The sequence below is a fragment of the Clinocottus analis genome, unplaced genomic scaffold, assembly GCF_023055335.1.
Source record: "Clinocottus analis isolate CAN_PGR_092001 unplaced genomic scaffold, fCliAna1.0.p SCAF_282, whole genome shotgun sequence".
Classification (NCBI taxonomy): Eukaryota; Metazoa; Chordata; class Actinopteri; order Perciformes; family Cottidae; genus Clinocottus; species Clinocottus analis.
In genome coordinates this window covers 1-18204 of record NW_027176023.1, presented here as the reverse complement: position 1 = coordinate 18204, position 18204 = coordinate 1, and the positions used below count along the sequence as shown (strand labels likewise).

The 18204-nt window shown below is 39.5% G+C and overlaps 3 protein-coding genes and 1 long non-coding RNA gene across 4 annotated transcripts; 1 reads left to right on the top strand and 3 right to left on the bottom strand.

The window, feature by feature from the left end:
- Nucleotides 1-109: 109 nt before the first annotated feature.
- Nucleotides 110-5417, bottom strand: LOC137795588 (ubiquitin carboxyl-terminal hydrolase 39-like). The gene is made up of 13 exons (XM_068593142.1): nt 5173-5417; nt 4791-4869; nt 4591-4685; nt 4374-4510; nt 3839-3991; nt 3521-3746; nt 3311-3385; nt 3042-3109; nt 2400-2588; nt 1529-1671; nt 1177-1312; nt 950-1036; nt 110-298 (listed from the first exon to the last, which is right to left on the bottom strand). Exons 1-13 carry the CDS (start codon nt 5234-5236, stop codon nt 245-247), a joined length of 1506 nt encoding a protein of 501 aa, XP_068449243.1. The 5' UTR covers nt 5237-5417; the 3' UTR covers nt 110-244.
- A 189-nt stretch (nt 5418-5606) lies between these two features.
- On the top strand, nt 5607-7423 carry LOC137795589 (UPF0561 protein C2orf68 homolog). The gene is made up of 4 exons (XM_068593144.1): nt 5607-5830; nt 6801-6934; nt 7015-7160; nt 7249-7423. The coding sequence occupies exons 1-4, from the start codon at nt 5724-5726 to the stop codon at nt 7369-7371; spliced, it is 510 nt and encodes a 169-aa protein (XP_068449245.1). The 5' UTR covers nt 5607-5723; the 3' UTR covers nt 7372-7423.
- Nucleotides 7424-9699: 2276 nt separating this feature from the next.
- On the bottom strand, nt 9700-10842 carry LOC137795591 (uncharacterized). The gene is made up of 3 exons (XR_011078401.1): nt 10750-10842; nt 10159-10252; nt 9700-9982 (listed from the first exon to the last, which is right to left on the bottom strand). It is a non-coding gene; the product is annotated as an uncharacterized lncRNA (long non-coding RNA).
- Nucleotides 10843-13025: 2183 nt separating this feature from the next.
- On the bottom strand, nt 13026-17957 carry LOC137795590 (S-adenosylmethionine synthase). The gene is made up of 9 exons (XM_068593145.1): nt 17704-17957; nt 16960-17037; nt 16746-16868; nt 16523-16635; nt 16259-16402; nt 15953-16171; nt 15683-15865; nt 15443-15576; nt 13026-14848 (listed from the first exon to the last, which is right to left on the bottom strand). The coding sequence occupies exons 1-9, from the start codon at nt 17792-17794 to the stop codon at nt 14746-14748; spliced, it is 1188 nt and encodes a 395-aa protein (XP_068449246.1). The 5' UTR covers nt 17795-17957; the 3' UTR covers nt 13026-14745.
- Between the last annotated feature and the right edge of the window lie 247 nt (nt 17958-18204).

Here is an 18204-nt window from a genome sequence, read left to right as displayed (position 1 = left end):
ACTGCTAAACCTTCATTAAACTTCAACAAACAGACAGAAAAACGTGTCTTGGAGTTTGTTTATTTGGAAACATCCATACGGTAAAAACATAAAACAGTTCTTTACATTTATTTGTTGTTTTTTTTGTGGTGATAAAGAACACATCCTGATACAATTCACCCTATATTCTGTTGTTATCTTGACTCACTTAAATACCCAGTTAATTTGAATGAGGCCATCCCCAGTAAGGAACATGCTGCCTCACTTACACCTCCGTGTGGATCTTTTTGTCATCGTCACTCTCTTGTCTCTTCCAGATCTATGAGGGAAAGAAAAAAGACTTTGTTACTTCCAAAGACAACATTTTACTTCATGACTTAAACCTGAAATCTGGTATGAAAAAAGGATTCAACTGATACAGGTTTTTGAAAGCTACGGTATATTTATATATGAAAACTGAATACTTTTTTTAATAATCATAATAACTATTAGTTCACTTCAGTAGCTCTTAATGGTCGGTTCCTTGTTTTGATAATATTGAAAATATATTTACATGACTCTTTTACATGTCATTACATTTTTACATGACATTACAGTCATTACACGGTCATCTTATTCGTCATTACAGTTAAAGAGTCATTGCATGACTCTTTTACATGTCATGTACATTTCACATCTTAGTTAAATTCATGTATGCAAAGAACAAAAATGATTTGATAGAATATTTACATGTACCGATAAGCGTGAAAAATTACGCTTGTTGAAAAGAGTATTATGATTTAATCATTATTTTCATATCACTACTTTTACTCCCCAAAATTACAAGTTAGAGGCACCTTAAATAGTTCATGCGAGTGCCATCAGATGAAAGGTGATGAATGGATGTGGCTTTAATAACACAAAGACATTTGGAGACAAGCCTTTGAAACAATTACATTGATGACATGCTCAGAATGAGTTGAAGACTTGCCTGGATGTAAGCCTCTGACAGCGTAATCATCTGGGGGAGAATGTCAGTCACCTGCAGATCCTGCATCTCATACCACTTCCCAGTTCCCTGATTAAACACGAAAAGGAGATTATTAGAGAGTAGAAAAACACAACACTCCCTTGGTCAGATAGAATTAGGTAGATTTGTAGGTCGCTCGGTAGTAATGCCACCAGAAACTGTTTCAGAAATATCTGGCTGCAACCTACATGATGCAGAACATGTATTCTGTACGCTCCTTCGGTGGGTTTCCCATCATGCACCACGTTGGCAACAAGGTCATAAGTTGTGTGTTTCTCTGTGAGTTGAGCTTCTTCTGTCAAGTACTCACGGAGGTCTACATTCCTGTCGAAGCAAATACAAAGTGACAACTTAAGTGCATATTCATACTGGGGACAAAATACACATGTCCATAGCATGTCATGTTACATTAACAAAAATGTAAACCATTCAATGTAAAAACAACGATTCATTACTACTAGCAACATGCACTTTATGGTTCCGTTAGGCACTTTGATCGATGCCATTTAATTTGCCTGACAGTATATAAACAACACTTACGTGATGGGGAAATTGACGATTGTGGGGTTCTTTTCCACAAAGAAGTTGTTCTTGGTGAATCTTTTGATGCAAAAGACGAGGTACGGAGGCAGTTTGGTCAGCTGGAACCTTTTGAGAAAATTCTCTTTGTAGGTTTTGTACTCCTGAGTGAAAATGAGATAGGAGAGCATGCACGGGTGCTCAATAAAAACAAACAAAAATGAGAGCAGATGGCACAGATTTCATGTCGGGTCGATTGCCGTGCGCCACACTAAAATTAGATTGTCTTTTTGCAAAGCGCTGTTGTAGTTCATTCTAGGTAGTCGTCACAGGTTAGCTTTTCTTTTTAGAAAGATAACAAATGTGGACAGAATGAATAATGTGAATTATCTTCTACAGCACACTCATACAGTGAAGGTGTGCCTTTTGAAAAAAACTAATATCACAGATTTAATGTGGAGTTGTTTGCCAGGAGAAAAAAATAACTCGTCAGAGAAATGTCTTCTTTTAAACTCCTGTGTGATCTGTTATAAGGGGATGGCACATGGTCAGAGACAGTTTTCAAGATCTCAAGCATCTTTTTAAATATGAAACCGAAAGGACTGCATGGTAAAATAGGGTTTGCTCGGCAGAGGACATTTAGCTACCCAAACTGACAGTGAAATAAGCGGTTTAACAGCAAACTGGTACATGAGACGGTAGATACCCAGTATCATTATCGCCGGTGTGTTAAGTGTGAAACAATGCATTAAGTTAATCTGTAATTTCCTGGGGTTGCATCTGTTTATTTAACCTAAAAACACCAAAGCTTTCCATTTAGATTACTGCTTTGCAATATTGCTTTCAATCATTTTTATTTTATATTGCACATCATATTTAAGAAGAGTATTACCTTCTCTGTGTTGCCGTTGAACTTGCCCAGGATGTTGAAGAGAGGGACCTGCGGGATAATAAGCTGCTCCTTCTCATCCTTATACAATGGAGCTGTTGGGAGGTCAAGGGTTAGAAACAGGAAGGTGGACTCAGACATCTGCTCCTGGTACTCCTCTGTCACGAGCAATGCCTGTTTCTCCTCTGGTGTCTGGAAAAGGAAAAATAATTTAAAACATGGATTCTTTCAAAGGACTTCAAATCCTGTTTTGACAGGGATTCAATTGAAATAGTACACACAGTAAAACATGAATTATCTGGTAGCAAACTTAAATTTAAGGGCATCTGAAAATAAAGAATATTCTTTTGCCCGTTATCTTGTATCTGAATATCACATAAGCCATGTTAGGCTATTTCTACACCTCTATTTATTTAGGGTGCTTAAAAGTTTTTTGACCAAGTATTTAACAATGCATTAGAGAACCTAAAAACTTACCTCGAAAATCAAGAAAATCAATTCAGAAGGAAAAGAGACCACTCAAAAGGTGTCATTATATTACAAAACTGGTCAAACAACTCAAGAAAACCTTAGCTATGCTATTAGCAAAATCATTCATATTCCAGATGTCAATACATTATTTTATAACGCAAGCGGTATACTCACTAAATCTGGGTGTGGAAGTTTCTTGGAGAAGATCCGCATGGAGCCTTGAAATGCTTTTGCAATTATTGCTGAGGGCAGAAAGACAGAAGTGGGCAGAGGTTGATTCACATATTTTTAACAATCAATATATGATAAATTTGACTAAGTCTCACTAATTTGTATACATCCCGAGAGAATCGATATCTAAATAACCTCATTAAAGATTTTAATTCCATATATTATGACCTAACGAATAGGGATGAGGGCATTTTGATACTTGTCTGACTTACATTTTTTTTTCTTTGTGCCACCAAGAGCACCATGCAGAGCATTCAAGAACCATGTCATGAAGTCCACAGCATCTCCTACAGAACAGAAAACAACCAATCAGCATCCCAGCCTGGTTTCCTGATAGCAGCATGTGTTAAAAGCCTTTCTAAGATCTGCGGTCCAAAACATTGTACAGTAGCGCATTTTCAGTTTCTGGCAACTAAAATTACCTTGCTTTGTAATTTGGAAGTTCTTCTTGCTGCACAGCACAACAGCCTGCAGCATCTCATGTGGAGACACATGAGCCTTGAAGTTTCTTGGATTCCACAGTTTGCGCATCAGCTCACCAAACCGCTGCACCAAGAGGAACATGATGTCTCCTGGTGGCCTGCGGATTCCCCTGTAGTTTTCCTCCTCCAGGAAGTAGTTTCGCAAGGGTGGAACATTGGAAAAAGCCTTTGTGGAAGAGGTAAACATTAAATGGTTGGGACTGATTAAAACCTTTCTGACAAAGTCCAGAGATGGTCCACTGTGGCGGCTATTCATACCTGTAATACCACATTGGCGTAATCATTGGCTTTGATGTTGTTCAGCCCTACAATGCCTGGCAGGTAGGTCGTACCATCGTAGGCTCGGTATAGTTTACCCTGCTTGTCTAGCCCTCCAATGTGCTGCTTGGTGAAAGTTGGTTTCAGCACATACTGTAGAGAAAGTGAGGATGTGTCAACAGATTACATAGACAAGTACAGTATTTTGGACGCAGCACCTCAATATTGACAATATAATACAGAGTATGGCTCTCTTTGGCTTCAAAAATACCCATTGTATGCTGTCAGAGCATGATTGTGTCTCATCCAAAGAAGATATGACTATTGTATGACTTGACTGTGGTGCAACCGTTTAAACCAGGATTAGATGCCAATTAACCTCCTGATACAAAATCCTAACTCCTGCTAAATCGATAGTGTTATAACACAATATCATATATTTGCCTTTATTTAAAGTAAAGATGCTGAGCATAAAACAAATATTATATCAGAAGTAGAATTACGAACATGATTGAAACGCCAAGACTTCACTTACGGTGATGTCTTCGAGTGAAGAGTCAATGATCTCGTAGTTGTCTGGCAGACAGTAAAACTTGAGCGTGTGCAGATTGAGGAACACATGATGGGTGAACTGCACACTGTGAGTGTAGGCATGGGACTTCAAACCTCTACCTACAAGGATGCACACGTTTAAATTTCTCACGTCACAAAAGGGTGTTGATTCCTGGTTAATTGTCAGATATTCCACCTACCTTGGAAATATTTCCCACATATAAGGCACGCATAGACGTTGATGTGGGAGAGAGAGATGGAGCAGAGTTTCTCAAAGTCAAAGTCCAACACACTCCTGGTGGATAAACAAACTGGGAATCAGCTGAAGAGCTCTGGTGGAGGACAATGCTAACTAGCATTTAGCATCGACATTAGCTATGCACATTCAACTTCATCTTGCCTGTTGATAGTGTCAAGGTAAGGACAGTGGCGGCTTCTCCGGTCTTCCGTCACACGTCCCCGGCCTATTTTGGCTTCCACTGCAACAGCGAGTGAAACAAAACGATCAGAGTCGGATCAGATTGTTTTCAATCAGATGAACACAAACTAGCTAAACAGGCTAGCTAACATGATGACGATGGGTTTGAACCATACGAGTGATATCAGGACAGTTTATTTGTTTCCGCCAGTTCAATGTGTGCATTGTACTGGTGATTGTTGGTCTGTGTGACTGCACAGACCCGGCAATAACATCGGACTAACTTTTATCTGGCTCTTAGTAGCAATAGCGGGCTACCTGCTAACCAAACGCAGCACAGACGTTACCAGTAAATAAATATTACCTCTGCCTTCGTCATCCTCATCCTCGACTTCAACCTCCCTTTCTCGCTTCAGAGAAACCATCATAGCGGTTAGTTTGCGAGCTTAATGTCAAAACAACAGAGAAGCCACTAGTTTATTTGGAGGAAATGAATGGGTCGAGCACCGTGCGCGTCGAAACTCGCGGTGAACGAGCGGTTGTACGTCGAACTACCAAGTGGGACAGTTAAAAGTAGCCCGGAGTTTCAGGCTAGACACATCGATCGACGAAAGCTGCTCAATAGCAATACCAATGTGACAACACGCTAGTTGTATTAAACTGTTACTTTATGTGTTTATATGTATATGTGTATGTGTTTGCCTGAGTCTATCCAAAAAAAAGTTCCCTCAATGAAAACAATGTTCATTTGTTGTATCTTTTTCTGAATTTGTAAACTCCGTGAGTGTTACATTTGGACAACCAAACATTAGCTAGCATGTACCGTTAGCTTTTTGTTAGTGGTGGCTGTGGCTCTGCTTGTTGCAATCATAAGCGCACACATACTGTCACCGTATTGGCGCTGTTTTTGTTAAAATGGACATTTTAGGAGACGATGAAGGGGATGACCTGAAAAACAAACCCGGCCGCTTGGATATGAGCCACGGCTTCCTGCACCACATCCGGAGGAACCAAATTGCTAGGTGATTTCCTTAACTGCTGTTAGCCAAAGCTAGTCGCGTTAGCGAGCATACTAGTTTGGTCATGTCGTCCAGCCTCAATCTTCAGAATTGCAACTACTCATAGTTTGTAGAAGTGACTTTGCTGGTGAAGCAAAGGTCGGCGGGTAACTTAATATCTTACCCTCAAAACGAAAACGCAAATAAATGCCGCATTAGCCAAAGTTATACTTGGTTTAATACACTGAAGCCAATATCATATAGCTGTTAACGTTGCGTATTGAAAAAAGTTTAATTCAAATCCAGGTTTTACTTGTGTTGAATCAATGCTGTGTTATCAGAGGAAAGTTAGCATTGAAGAACAGGCTATCTGGCTGGACATGTTTCTCGGAAAGAACCTTCATGATTGATGGATACAAAGCACCTTTTTACACTTTGTCTGATATTTGTTATCTCTACTGGTTGGTGATATTATACGAGTTTTAGGGGGATAATGCATGGCCTTAATAAAGAATAAAACATTTGTCTTTCATTATTATTAGGCACAGTACTATCAACGATATAATTACTGCTGTGTCTGCCTTTTTTCATCCCGTTAAATGCTTTTAATTTAACTTTGCTTCCATTGTCACAGCATAGGTTTGTGCAAAACACATGCAAATGGGGATTGGCCAACATTTGTTTGTTTTTGAAATGCATTTCACTAAATATATAAAGGAAAACATAAAAGCATAAAATCTATTTATTTTGACTATACTTTTTTCATAGCAGAAAAAGACTAGAGTCAAAGTGAACCAACTTTATGTTTTAGGGTACAGGACTGATGCTTATAATCCTTATGCAAACTGCAGAAAAGCAATAACATTACCTTATATCTGTTTAACTAACCTGGTTAGAAGTTGAGAGATATGTTGAACTGCATGTTTTTGAAAGGCATATGGTATATTGTACATTTCAAAGCAATAACAAAATGTTGATTTCTTGGCTTCTTAAGAGATGACTATGATAAAGAGGTGAAGCAAGCCAAAGAGGTGAAGCAGGCCAAAGAGCTTCAGCGTCGGAGGCAAACCACAACTCCTCGACGACCCCGGCGGCCTGATATCCAAGTTTACCATCCTCGAAGCAGACGTGAGTTTGATGCACTTTGTTACTATGAATTTGCCAACAGTACATCAACTAAATAATATGCATGTATGGTCATTTCGCAGATGAATCAGAGCCAGGGGTCGGTGCTGAGGCTGAAGAGTCTAATGAAAGTGGGTCAAGCACAGAGACAGAGATCCATGGTACTGAACTCTTCTGGCTTGACTATCAGGCGGACTCGGGTATACTTACATCCTTCCTGGTGCACAAGGTTAATGCAGATTTCCTCGACTGATTTTTCCAGCTCTTTGATCTTTTACTTTGGTCGTAATTATCTCACGTGCTCTCTGTTCCTATAGGAGGACAAGCCTAAGAAGGTGGTGGATCGTGTCGCAGAGAAGAACATCTTAGATTCATCCATGAGGGCAGCTCTAGAGGCTCGAATTCGAAAGGAAATTGAAAAAAGACGAGACAAACGATGAGCGATACTCTCAAACAGTTGACTATGATGATAAAGGGGCAATAGACAAAGAGAAGCAATACTTCATTGGCAGTTCTGCACTTCGACATACCAGTCACGCTGTTGACAGTGTTGGGGACATAATGAGGACTCTGGGATCATGTACAGTGACCATCAGCAGAGATCCAACTTGATGACCCTTAATTAATCTGGCTTTTGAAGGAGAAGGAACAGCACTTATCAAAGACAGTATAGTTTGGAAATGACTGTCAGGTACACATTTACAAAAAAAATCTTACCTTGTATTGTTACCTCACACTCTCATTCATAGATTTAAGTTAACATTGTACACCTTCAAGTTCACTGGACCTTGGAAATGATATTAAGGCTTTCTCAGTTAAATTCAGAGGAGTATGTAATCTTTGACAGAGAGCACTGTTAACCTCCTCTGTTGAACAAGTCAGAAGTTTTTGTGTTTACACAGATCTATCTTTTATAGATAAGATAAATCATTTTTGTTGGTAAAATGCTGTGAATGGAACATCGGTCTAACAGTGAGTCAATGTTTAGAAATGTTAGAATATAGTCGTGTTTCCAGTGTGGCTGTAGCCATAATAGCGTATTAGTGTGGCAACTCTGTTTCATTGTTTTGAGTATTCTAATTTATTTTGAATTTTTGAAATACTTTTATTTTTGATACTGAATATTTTTTTAAGGACATGATTCTTTACGTATAAAACAAATGACACACACACACATATATATATATATATATATATATATATATATATATATATATATATATATATATATATATATATATATATATATATATATATATATATATATATATATATATATATATATATATATATATACATATACATATATATATATATATACATATACATATATATATATATATATATACATATATATATATATATATATATATACATATATATATATATATATATATATATATATATATATATATATATATATATATATATAAATAAAAGCCATTTATTACTGACTGTCCAATTGTGTCTGGATGTGCACTTGTGGAATTGAACAGCCATAAAATGTGAATGCTTATTCTTAGTGTCTTGATGTGTCATGAAAACTCTCAGATGTGTGGGGGAAAATGACTATTTTTCTAGAAATATACATTTATTACAGGGTATGGAACAAAATACGATATCAAATGCAGTTGACTGATAGAAGTGTTTCACATCATATCCTCAGCAGGTGGCAGTATGAATCAGCGTTTCAATCCTGCAGGCCTTCTGTCTTCTGACAATATATAGAAACTGGAGAGCTAAATCTTGGAAATCTATTTAGGTACCAGCCATTAATTGCTTTTATAACAACTACTTTTTTGTTACTCCGTTTCCCCTGCTGGGACAAACCCAGCAGGTTCTAGCCAGCCAGTGTCATTCTCTGAATATGTGAAACAGACAAGCATGACATCTACAACAAAATTGATGAAAAAGCGAGGGCTGTCTAGTTGGGGATCAGACACTGAAGGAACCCCCAGAGACACAAAAAGAAAAATTGTTTTTTTTAAAGGGCAACATTCTCCATTAAAACGTAGATACCATTAGTTGTGCACAAGTTTAATGTATTGCTGTCTCATCAAAGACAGAAAAATAACAGAACATGTTTTGCCCATCCCCACGATGAAATGTGGAAACACAGGCTCCATTTAAAAAAAAACAACGTTGAGTGGACAATTGGACAGACAAGCTGTCGATCCACATTGTTTTCATGAATGCATAACAAAAATGCAAGCTGTATCCTGTGACTACATGGCTGGCCAACAAGTCCCCAGAGTTAGGCAAAGCCTAGTGGAGGAGGTGCGGCCCCAGCTATTGGTGGAACAGAGACGCTCCCCTTTAGTTTGCCTCCAGCCTCACTGATCACCTTCCAGTCAGCATGTGACTGAGGCTATGAGCAGGGAGACATTGTTCCACACCAACAGATTATTTCCAGTTTCAATACTTTTCAATTGGCTAAAAGTTACCCAATCACAACTCACACCTTCCTCTCTCAGTGCAGATTTATATAACAATGTGTCATAACACATAACTTGTCATGCAGGTATATACACTAGTATGCAGTAAACTGAACCTTTACCGTGTTCGTCTACAGGACCTGCTGGGACAGGCAGGCTGTTAGGTATGTATGGCAATGTGTGAATATCGCATTTATATTATGTCTTACATGACAGTTTTCCACATTGACTATTATCTAAAGGAAGAGAAAGATATCTATCACTATGAAGCATCTTTTATTTGTTTTACAATCTCAAGGCTAGCATTAAAACTATTAGCCTTCAATTGGCCAATGCCTTTACCAAACCCTTCAAGGGCTGGGAGCAATTCAGGTGAAAGTCTCTGCTTCAACCGTGATCACTTATACAGCTTAGGTCACCTTGTTTATTATGATTTATTTATTGAGGTATTGAACATTTATAGTTATATGATGCTTCATTGGTAAACATAAAAGTACACCAAATCTGTCGACCCTTGAACTCTGAGGTCGATTGAATATCTGGTGATGCTCCAGGTTTTCCGTCAACATCTTGGATTGTTTCTGGATTTCTCTCCATTATTTCTGGGCAAGTTAATCTAGTGTAACAAAAGACACATTCTGTATACATGTTGGTTTGGATCGTTTGTGTAACCTCACCTGGCACCACATGTGCCAGGTGAGGTTACAGAAATGGTCTTCAAGAAGTTGCATAACATTCGAAGAAATTAGTCTGGGCTGGGTTCAATAACAAATTTAGTCTCATGCTACTTACAAAACTGTTTTCGAACGTCTCCAGGACGACACAATTGTATTCCTGTGGCGTTGACGATGACGCAGGTTATTTCAAAGTGTGTAATCAAAGGCACCTTTGGAACAGAAGATTGTATTAATCATACGGTGTAATTCTTCCACACCCAAATCACACAACATGCACAATGAGAAGAATATAACACATAAATGATTACAGTTCATGTTTTACTGGATATTTGATATAGTTAAAACAAGCACGCAATGCAATGAGGCCACTATATTGCTTTAATTTGGGCAAGTTGAAAATGATGTTTTACTTTTTTGCAAGAACTATACTAACTAAATTTTAAAATTAGGCAATAAAAATATTAAAATACAGTCATGTCATATCTAAAAAACACAATGAATTGGAAGATAATCTGTGAAAAAGCCTACATTTTCACTAATGCCTGCTAACCAACAGCCGGTTCAAGTGCACCAACGTTAATTGGGTGAGAAACTTAAGGAGCAACGTGTGGCTTTGATTTCACTTTCCTGCAAAAGTACAGTAGAGCAAGAGCAAACTCTCACAGATATATCTTTAGCTGTCACCCAATCCTCACAAGAAACTGACCCCCACAAACTGCTGATCTGCTTCTGCCCTTTACACCGTGACCACTCGCCACACTGTTGGGCTCCATCCTGTGTGTTGGCTCTGAGAAAAATCTCCGTCTGCAACAATGCTTATTCTCACTGCCGTGCTCTGTCCAGGTGTCCGCGCAGCGCTTTGTTTAGTTTCAGATGTGAGCAGAGCACAGGTCGTGTACCCGGAGCTCGTTGTTGTGGGAAGAAGCGTCTGTTTGTTCTTGTGAAGGAGAAACAGAGATAAAGGATAGTGCATTTCAGCTGCCCTCATCAGGGCTGTGACACTAGTGAATGATCCTGCCCATTCAAGGCTGTGGAAGACCACTAGTTAAATATAGACGTTTGACTGAGCAAATGTGGTCATGAAAATGCACAGCTGCACTGGTGAAACTGCAGACAGGTATTGATGTCTGAATTTGATGATGGTACTTGAGTATGAATACGTAGCTTGATATACTTGTACTTCTAGACATCATTCATGAAGCCAGCTTGCGTCGATGCATTTAGAGTTTGTAATTCAACTGTCAAATGCAGTGACTAGCAGATTCAGTGACGGTAACCCACACAAAAGGTTGATTGAGTTTCACGGGTAGGCAGGTGCAGCTCGCAGATATGGCAGAACAAAAAATTCACCAACAAATAAAATAAATGAGGTGGTATGAAGAGTGACTGAAGTTCCTTTCATATATGATGCAATCAAAGTATGCATGATTAATCCTGTGTATTTGGTGTTGCCATTGGAGCTCAAAGTATGGAGTTATGTAACACTAAAACTAATGTTCATGGGACTGCACGTGACCAGAATTAGCCGTTTAGTGATTTACAAAGCTGCCGGATTTCTGTGGCACAGTAAGAAAAGGTAATTCTAGTAACAAAGTTCCCTTTATATGTGATTGTTAATTGACTGCAAGCCCATCTGTGTAATGATTCTCTTTTGGACTGTCAGTCAGCTCTTTTCTTTAAAAATGTGATCAGAGAAAACCGACTGGTTAAATGCAGCGTCTGTAAATTCTGAACACAAACCTCACGTTAACCTGTTAATGAAAACAGTTGTATATCACAAATATCACACAATGTTGGCGTCAGCAATGAGACAAAGTGAAGATAAAACATGTTTATTTATCTAATCATGTGTGTTTTGAAAGATGGATGATTGGTGTTGCATCTAAAGCGCAGACATGCTGACTCGTTCGGTTGAAGCAGAGACCAGCTCAGGAGTGTACAAGTACAAGAGCTAGAAGCTTACCCTACCTGCACCGCTGGAAACTGCTTCCAACTATTCCTCTTCAGCAAGACACACTAAGGCTGCAATGACATGTCTGGTGATTGCAAAACAGTTGTCACACAACCCCATTTTAAGAACCGTCAAGGTTTCACCTCACATACCAGAGTGCATTGCATGTTAGCTGCAATTTACCACATCTTACCGACGAAACAGAAGAGCTTATCAAGACTATCTCTAGCCGCATGTGATCATGGGCATGTTTTTATGACTCCCGTCATGGTGGAAAAACTGGGATTTTCCAGTGTTTTCATCTCATGCTTTTCAGTATCCTGCAGGCTACGGCTAAATTTAGGGACATTCTTGGACCAAATTACACTTTAAAGTATTTTTTTCATGCAAATTAAGGTTTTAAAATAGTTTAAACAATTCAAAATTGCATTCTGTAAAAACATGCTGTTGTTGAAGAACAATGTAATGTTTAGGACACTTGAGATGCAAAGCAATGTATTGATAAAACAGAGAGATGTGCCGTTTAGCCCCTTTTGAATGTATTCCCCTTAGTAATACATTTACTTATTTTTTTTACGGAATAAGCAGTTGCCTCAAGCAAATCTAAAACCTGAGATTTTTGGAAGGGAAGTCTAAACAGAAAACCAGCAGCAGCAATAAGTTTCTCAGTTTGAGTAGTAAACAGAGCAGGAAGTAGACTTTAAGTTGTTGATTTTAACAGACATAAAACATTACTCAAACACTATTATGGTGTGAGGGACAAGTTGCATTGCAGGTTAAAAGGTTAGATGCAAGATGTCAAATCACCTTTGTCTATATGAACATTATTGGTACGACAGACATGCTGGATTCCAAATGGCATATTTTGTTTTAACTGGTTGCAGTAAGACATGATAGTATTGTATCATTTGACATCAATGGGATATACTTATTTTTTCCCCCTGTCTTAATTAAAAGTCAGTTGCAACAGAGTGTTTTGTTTTCCCTAAAAAAATAAAAAGGTCTCACGAAAATAAAAACCATCAATAACAGACATTTGAAAGGAGTAGTTGTTTATTACAGAGCATAAGGAAACTACCCAGTCTAGACATGAAGCACAATACAGTATGGGCTACTTGTTCCTCTGAAATTTGAGCGCATATTGATAGGTAGGGAGAAAAGCAAATGGAGAGTAGAGGAAATAGAAAAGGCACTCCTACACTTACGGTAGCCAGCGGGGTCACCTTAGAGTGGTAAAAAGGAACAAAACTAAAACTTGAACCTATCTCAGAGATGGGATGGCTGCGTAAACAAGGCTGGTTTCTCTGTACAACACCAACCAAATGTTGCCATTCCATTGAGGATAGGTAAGAGCTAAAGAATTGCACCAGATATTTAATGGGATTTCAAAAGCAACCCATTTAAAAATATGATTTGTAGTCCAAAAATAAAATTTAAAAAAAAGAAGTTATAAAATAGTCATCAACAGTAGCCAGTGACATTTGAGTTGAGGCGGCCCAAAGCTTTTCTGTACAACACTCTGGAGCCTCAAGCCAACACTGAAAAGTGATCAAGTCAAAAGGAATTCAAGATTCAATAACCATGTTTTTAAAAGCTGCCTTCTGAAACATTGGCTTTTCTGTATCCACCTAGAGTTTCAGAGAACAAATAAATAGTGTTGAGGTTTGACTTCCAGCCAATAAGACTCTGTGGCAAAGAACACTCCATTAAGGATGAAGACGAAGACCAGGTTTCTCTGTAGCTACACCTGCCATCCACATACTTAAGGCGTGAAAAAGGCCATTTGTCAAACTAAAAAAGCAAGTAAAACTACATTTAAAAACAGGACTCATTTTAAAAATTGAATTTCAATGCATAACAATCCAATTTTGTATTGTTTTCAAGTAAACTAAAACCTCTGCAGACCAGAGCAGTGGCATAGCAGCTTCTGACTTTTCTGTATTACGTCAGAAAACAGCAACGGTCTGTAGGGGCATCTGGGGATTTATAATCCTTTGAAATCTTGAATAATTACGATTTTGTTCTCCCATTAGCCTGCAATGCATAGCATTTTTTTTGTGAAAAACAGCAACAATCGCTAAATTGTAATTGTGCCATTCTAGCAGTCTCCAAAGACGCAGGAGTAAAGCTAACAAAAAGGATAAACGCCTACTGAGCCAGGGAATTATTGTACCAGATTGACAAAAGGAGGAATGTTTAGAAAAGACACTAAACTGTTTGGTAAGGTGCCAGATCAGAGAACTCCTCCCCTAAACTATCAAATTATTCTTCCAAAGAGACTTGAAAAATGTAGATGTTGCACAGACTCCTTGCATCAGTAGCACCAGTAAATTATTAAAAGGGATTATAGCCTAATATGCTAAAGCCATGACACTGAATAGAAGACGGACGATGTTGACGGTGTGGAATGCCAAAAGGAAAGCAACTCAATGCCGCTATTCAGGGTCTATCACAGCAAGAATCAGGGGAACCTCAAGACGTGGAACAACACAAAGTACTATGGTGCATGAGTTCATGGAACCCATCCAATTCTTTAGACATCAAGTTTCTGAGCCATGCCCGCTACGACCCACTATGATACCGCAACCAGCAGAAAACAGCAAGAAGACAAGGAGGAAGTTGAGTGAGAAAGGGAGTCATGTGTTAAAGGATACCATTACTATGAGAGAGATAAGGGCATTTCACCCCCGTAACCTTGGAGGCTTCTCTGTAGTATACACCAACAGGCCTGGGGGGAAAAGCTTAACATGTTTAGTATTTGAGTTTTTTTGGTACCTCCCATGGGAAGGAGTCTCGGCCAAAGTGGCCATAGGCTGCGGTCCTCTGATACAAGGGCTTCTTCAGATCCAGCTCCCTGGAATACATAATCAACACACTTAGCAGCAGTCACACCCAGCAACCTTAAATGCACACAATCATGCTCACACAAGCACAATGCTCACATTAGCCGGCTGGAAGTTCCGAGTGTCACCCAAAAATAATAATAAATATATATTTAAAAAAATAAAGAGATTGTTAGACCAGCTGGTTAAGAGGGATTTGTGAAACTTTGACACTTACCCTGACAACCAAACTGACATCTCTGAGCATTGTGGTTACTGCAACTGGAAACCACACTATACAATTTACAACAAAAAAAAACGCTCATCTAACTATGAGCAATTAGGGTGTCCTACATGTCCAACTTAATAAATAAGACTTTTGGTCCCTCTAAATTTCCCATAGAAATCATAAGTCATATAAATCAGAAGAAAGCAATAAGCTAATAAAGTTTTAGATCACAGAAGCCCCATAAAATGAAAGCTGCAGCAAAAGGAAAGAAGGTATTGGCTCTGCAGTGTTGATATAAGTAAACTTTATATCCTGAAAAGGGTAATAAATAAAAAAGACAAATCAAAGGGATCTGGTGCGTCACTGGCAACAGGTGGCGTCAGAGGGTATACATTACCTGACAATAACTCCAGGACGCAGATCAAAGTTCCTCTTGACAATGTCAAGCAGCTCCCTCTCACTCTTGTGGGAGGTCCCGTAGTGGAAGATAGAAATGGAAAGGGGATGGGCAACTCCAATGGCATAGGCAACCTAATACAACACACACGCATTATATCAATAACCATAACCACGCACACACACGCACGCACTTTGCAGCCCCTCTCACTAAAAATGAAGAGCGGTTTCTACCACTCACCTGGACCAACACCCTCTTGCAAAGCTCAGCCTTTACCAGAGACTTGGCCACCCAGCGTGCAGCGTAAGCAGCAGAGCGGTCCACCTTTGTGTAATCCTTGCCAGAGAAGGCACCACCGCCATGGGCTCCCCAGCCTCCATAAGTGTCAACAATAATTTTACGCCCAGTCAGGCCAGCATCCCCCTTTCATAAAGAAGAACAGAGGTTATAAAAAGGTGAATAACGCACAGGCTATATACTTCCTGAAATCCACACCCTCAGTTATTTTACCTGTGGGCCTCCAATTACAAATCGCCCACTGGGCTGCAGGTGGTAAATTGTGTCATCATCCAAATAGATGCATGGAACAACTGCCTTGATGATTTTCTCCTTCAGGGTGTCTCGCATCTCCTCCAGGCAAATATCCTCATCATGCTGAACAGAGACGACAATTGTGTGCACACGCACTGGAAGCATGGCACCACGGTCCTGGCGGTACTGGACTGTAACCTGTGAAAAAAGTGAACCTATGAAAAATAATCCCAACCAAAAAAGTGTCATTTATGATAGTTACTCATCGCAATCTAACAACTTTACCTGTGTCTTTGAGTCTGGTCGGAGCCATGGAAGAGTTCCATTGCGACGCAATTCAGCCATCTTCGCATTCAGTTTGTGGGCAAGGACAATTGTAAGAGGCATACTCTCCTCGGTCTCATCAGTGGCATATCCAAACATCAAGCCCTGCCAAGCAACAAACAGTTACTTCTTTAGAGCATACATCTCATTTAAGGATAATGAAAGATCAGTTATTCAACTGCAAGGCACACATGGCCAACTAAAATGTTAATGTTCACTACTGACCTGGTCCCCTGCTCCAATGTCTTCCTCATTGCGGTCAATGTGAACACCCTGAGCAATGTCAGGAGACTGCTGCTCCAAGGCCACAAGAACATTACAGGTCTTATAATCAAAACCTGTGCAAGAGTAAGAACAAAGCAAATCAAGACCCCAGACTTGGATACCAAACAACAACTACTGACTAGTCAATGAAAAGCACAACTCAGAAATACTACACTGCCCACACCTTTGGAGGAGTCGTCATATCCAATTTGGCGGATGGTGTCTCGAACTACTTTCTGATAATCCACTGTGGCCCTTGATGTCACCTCACCGGCCAACAGAATCATCCCGGTCTTGGCAACAGTCTCTGCATTAAACAATAAAGATGCAAGTAAAAAAACAGTCAATATCTGACTTGAGCAAACATAAATATCGAATAAAACAACAAATTTGCATACCACATGCAACTTTGGCATCGGGATCCTGTTTGAGATGGGCATCCAAAACCGCATCACTGATCTGATCACAGATCTTGTCTGAAAAACAAGAACAACAATCAAACTAAACACCAGCAACAATAAATGCAGCAAAACCAGCACCGATCCATCTCGTGCTCAGTGGGAGTGGCTCAGAGACCTACAGTCGCCATTTCAACATGTGCACATGTGGTGAGGAAGCGAGGGCGCGCAAGTAACATCCACCATGAACCGGAACTTTACCATGCGGGATTGAGTACTAAACATTTAGCCAACTTTGTACGCAGACGATAAAACATAAAAAAACAACCACTGCCGTGCGCTGTTGTTCAGACCAACATGTATTGCCTTAGGAGTAGCCCTGGATGTCTAGGAACGCTTACCAAGTAATTAATAATTATATTGTAATTAGCGGGGTATTTAAGTAACGTTACCAGATCATATCTGCTACGAACAGTGGTATGTTTGCCGTCCGTGGACCAGACATGCGATAGCATCCTCTATACAGCAACGATTAGCTTGCTAACATTAAAGTTAGCTAGCAGCGCGTGCACGCTGGCTTGCCTAACGTTACGCAGAGGAAAGGGCCCCAATATTCAAAAGCAATGATGTATAGTCCCGTTATTTTTATTTTTATTTTATTATTAAAGCGTGTGTATACGTCACAGTAAAACAGAATGATACATTGAGCTCATTTCAAAGTCAAAATAAGGCGTTGGGTCTTACCGGGGTGTCCTTCCCCGACCGACTCTGAGGTGAACAAGAAGCAGTCCTCGTCAATGAGGGAGTTATGAAAACCATTCGTCTGTCCGTTCATTGTCTCTGACGGCTGCTGCTGTGTACGAATATTACGGCGTTTATTTCAAGCTAACTTTATATTTTTTTTCTGCGAGCAGAGTCTCGTCGTTTTCCCTCCTTTCCAGAATACCAATCTGAGTGTCTCGGTTCGTAGATCTTTTAAGCCTGAGCCTCATGGCGCAGAGCTCCACTATTTATGCTGTGAAGTCAGCCTCTCTGACGTCACGAGGAGGTGGGCCATACCATTGAGCCTATCGAGAGGTTGTGTGTGCGCGCGTGTGTCAGACTGAAGTGGGTGATGAGAATAGTGATGTAATAATAGAGTTAGTTGCACCTCGTGTTGTGTTACCATTTACTTTTCCTCCACCATGCATCACACACTTATCCTTTTTGTATGTATTCCATCCACAGTTTTGATACATGCGACTG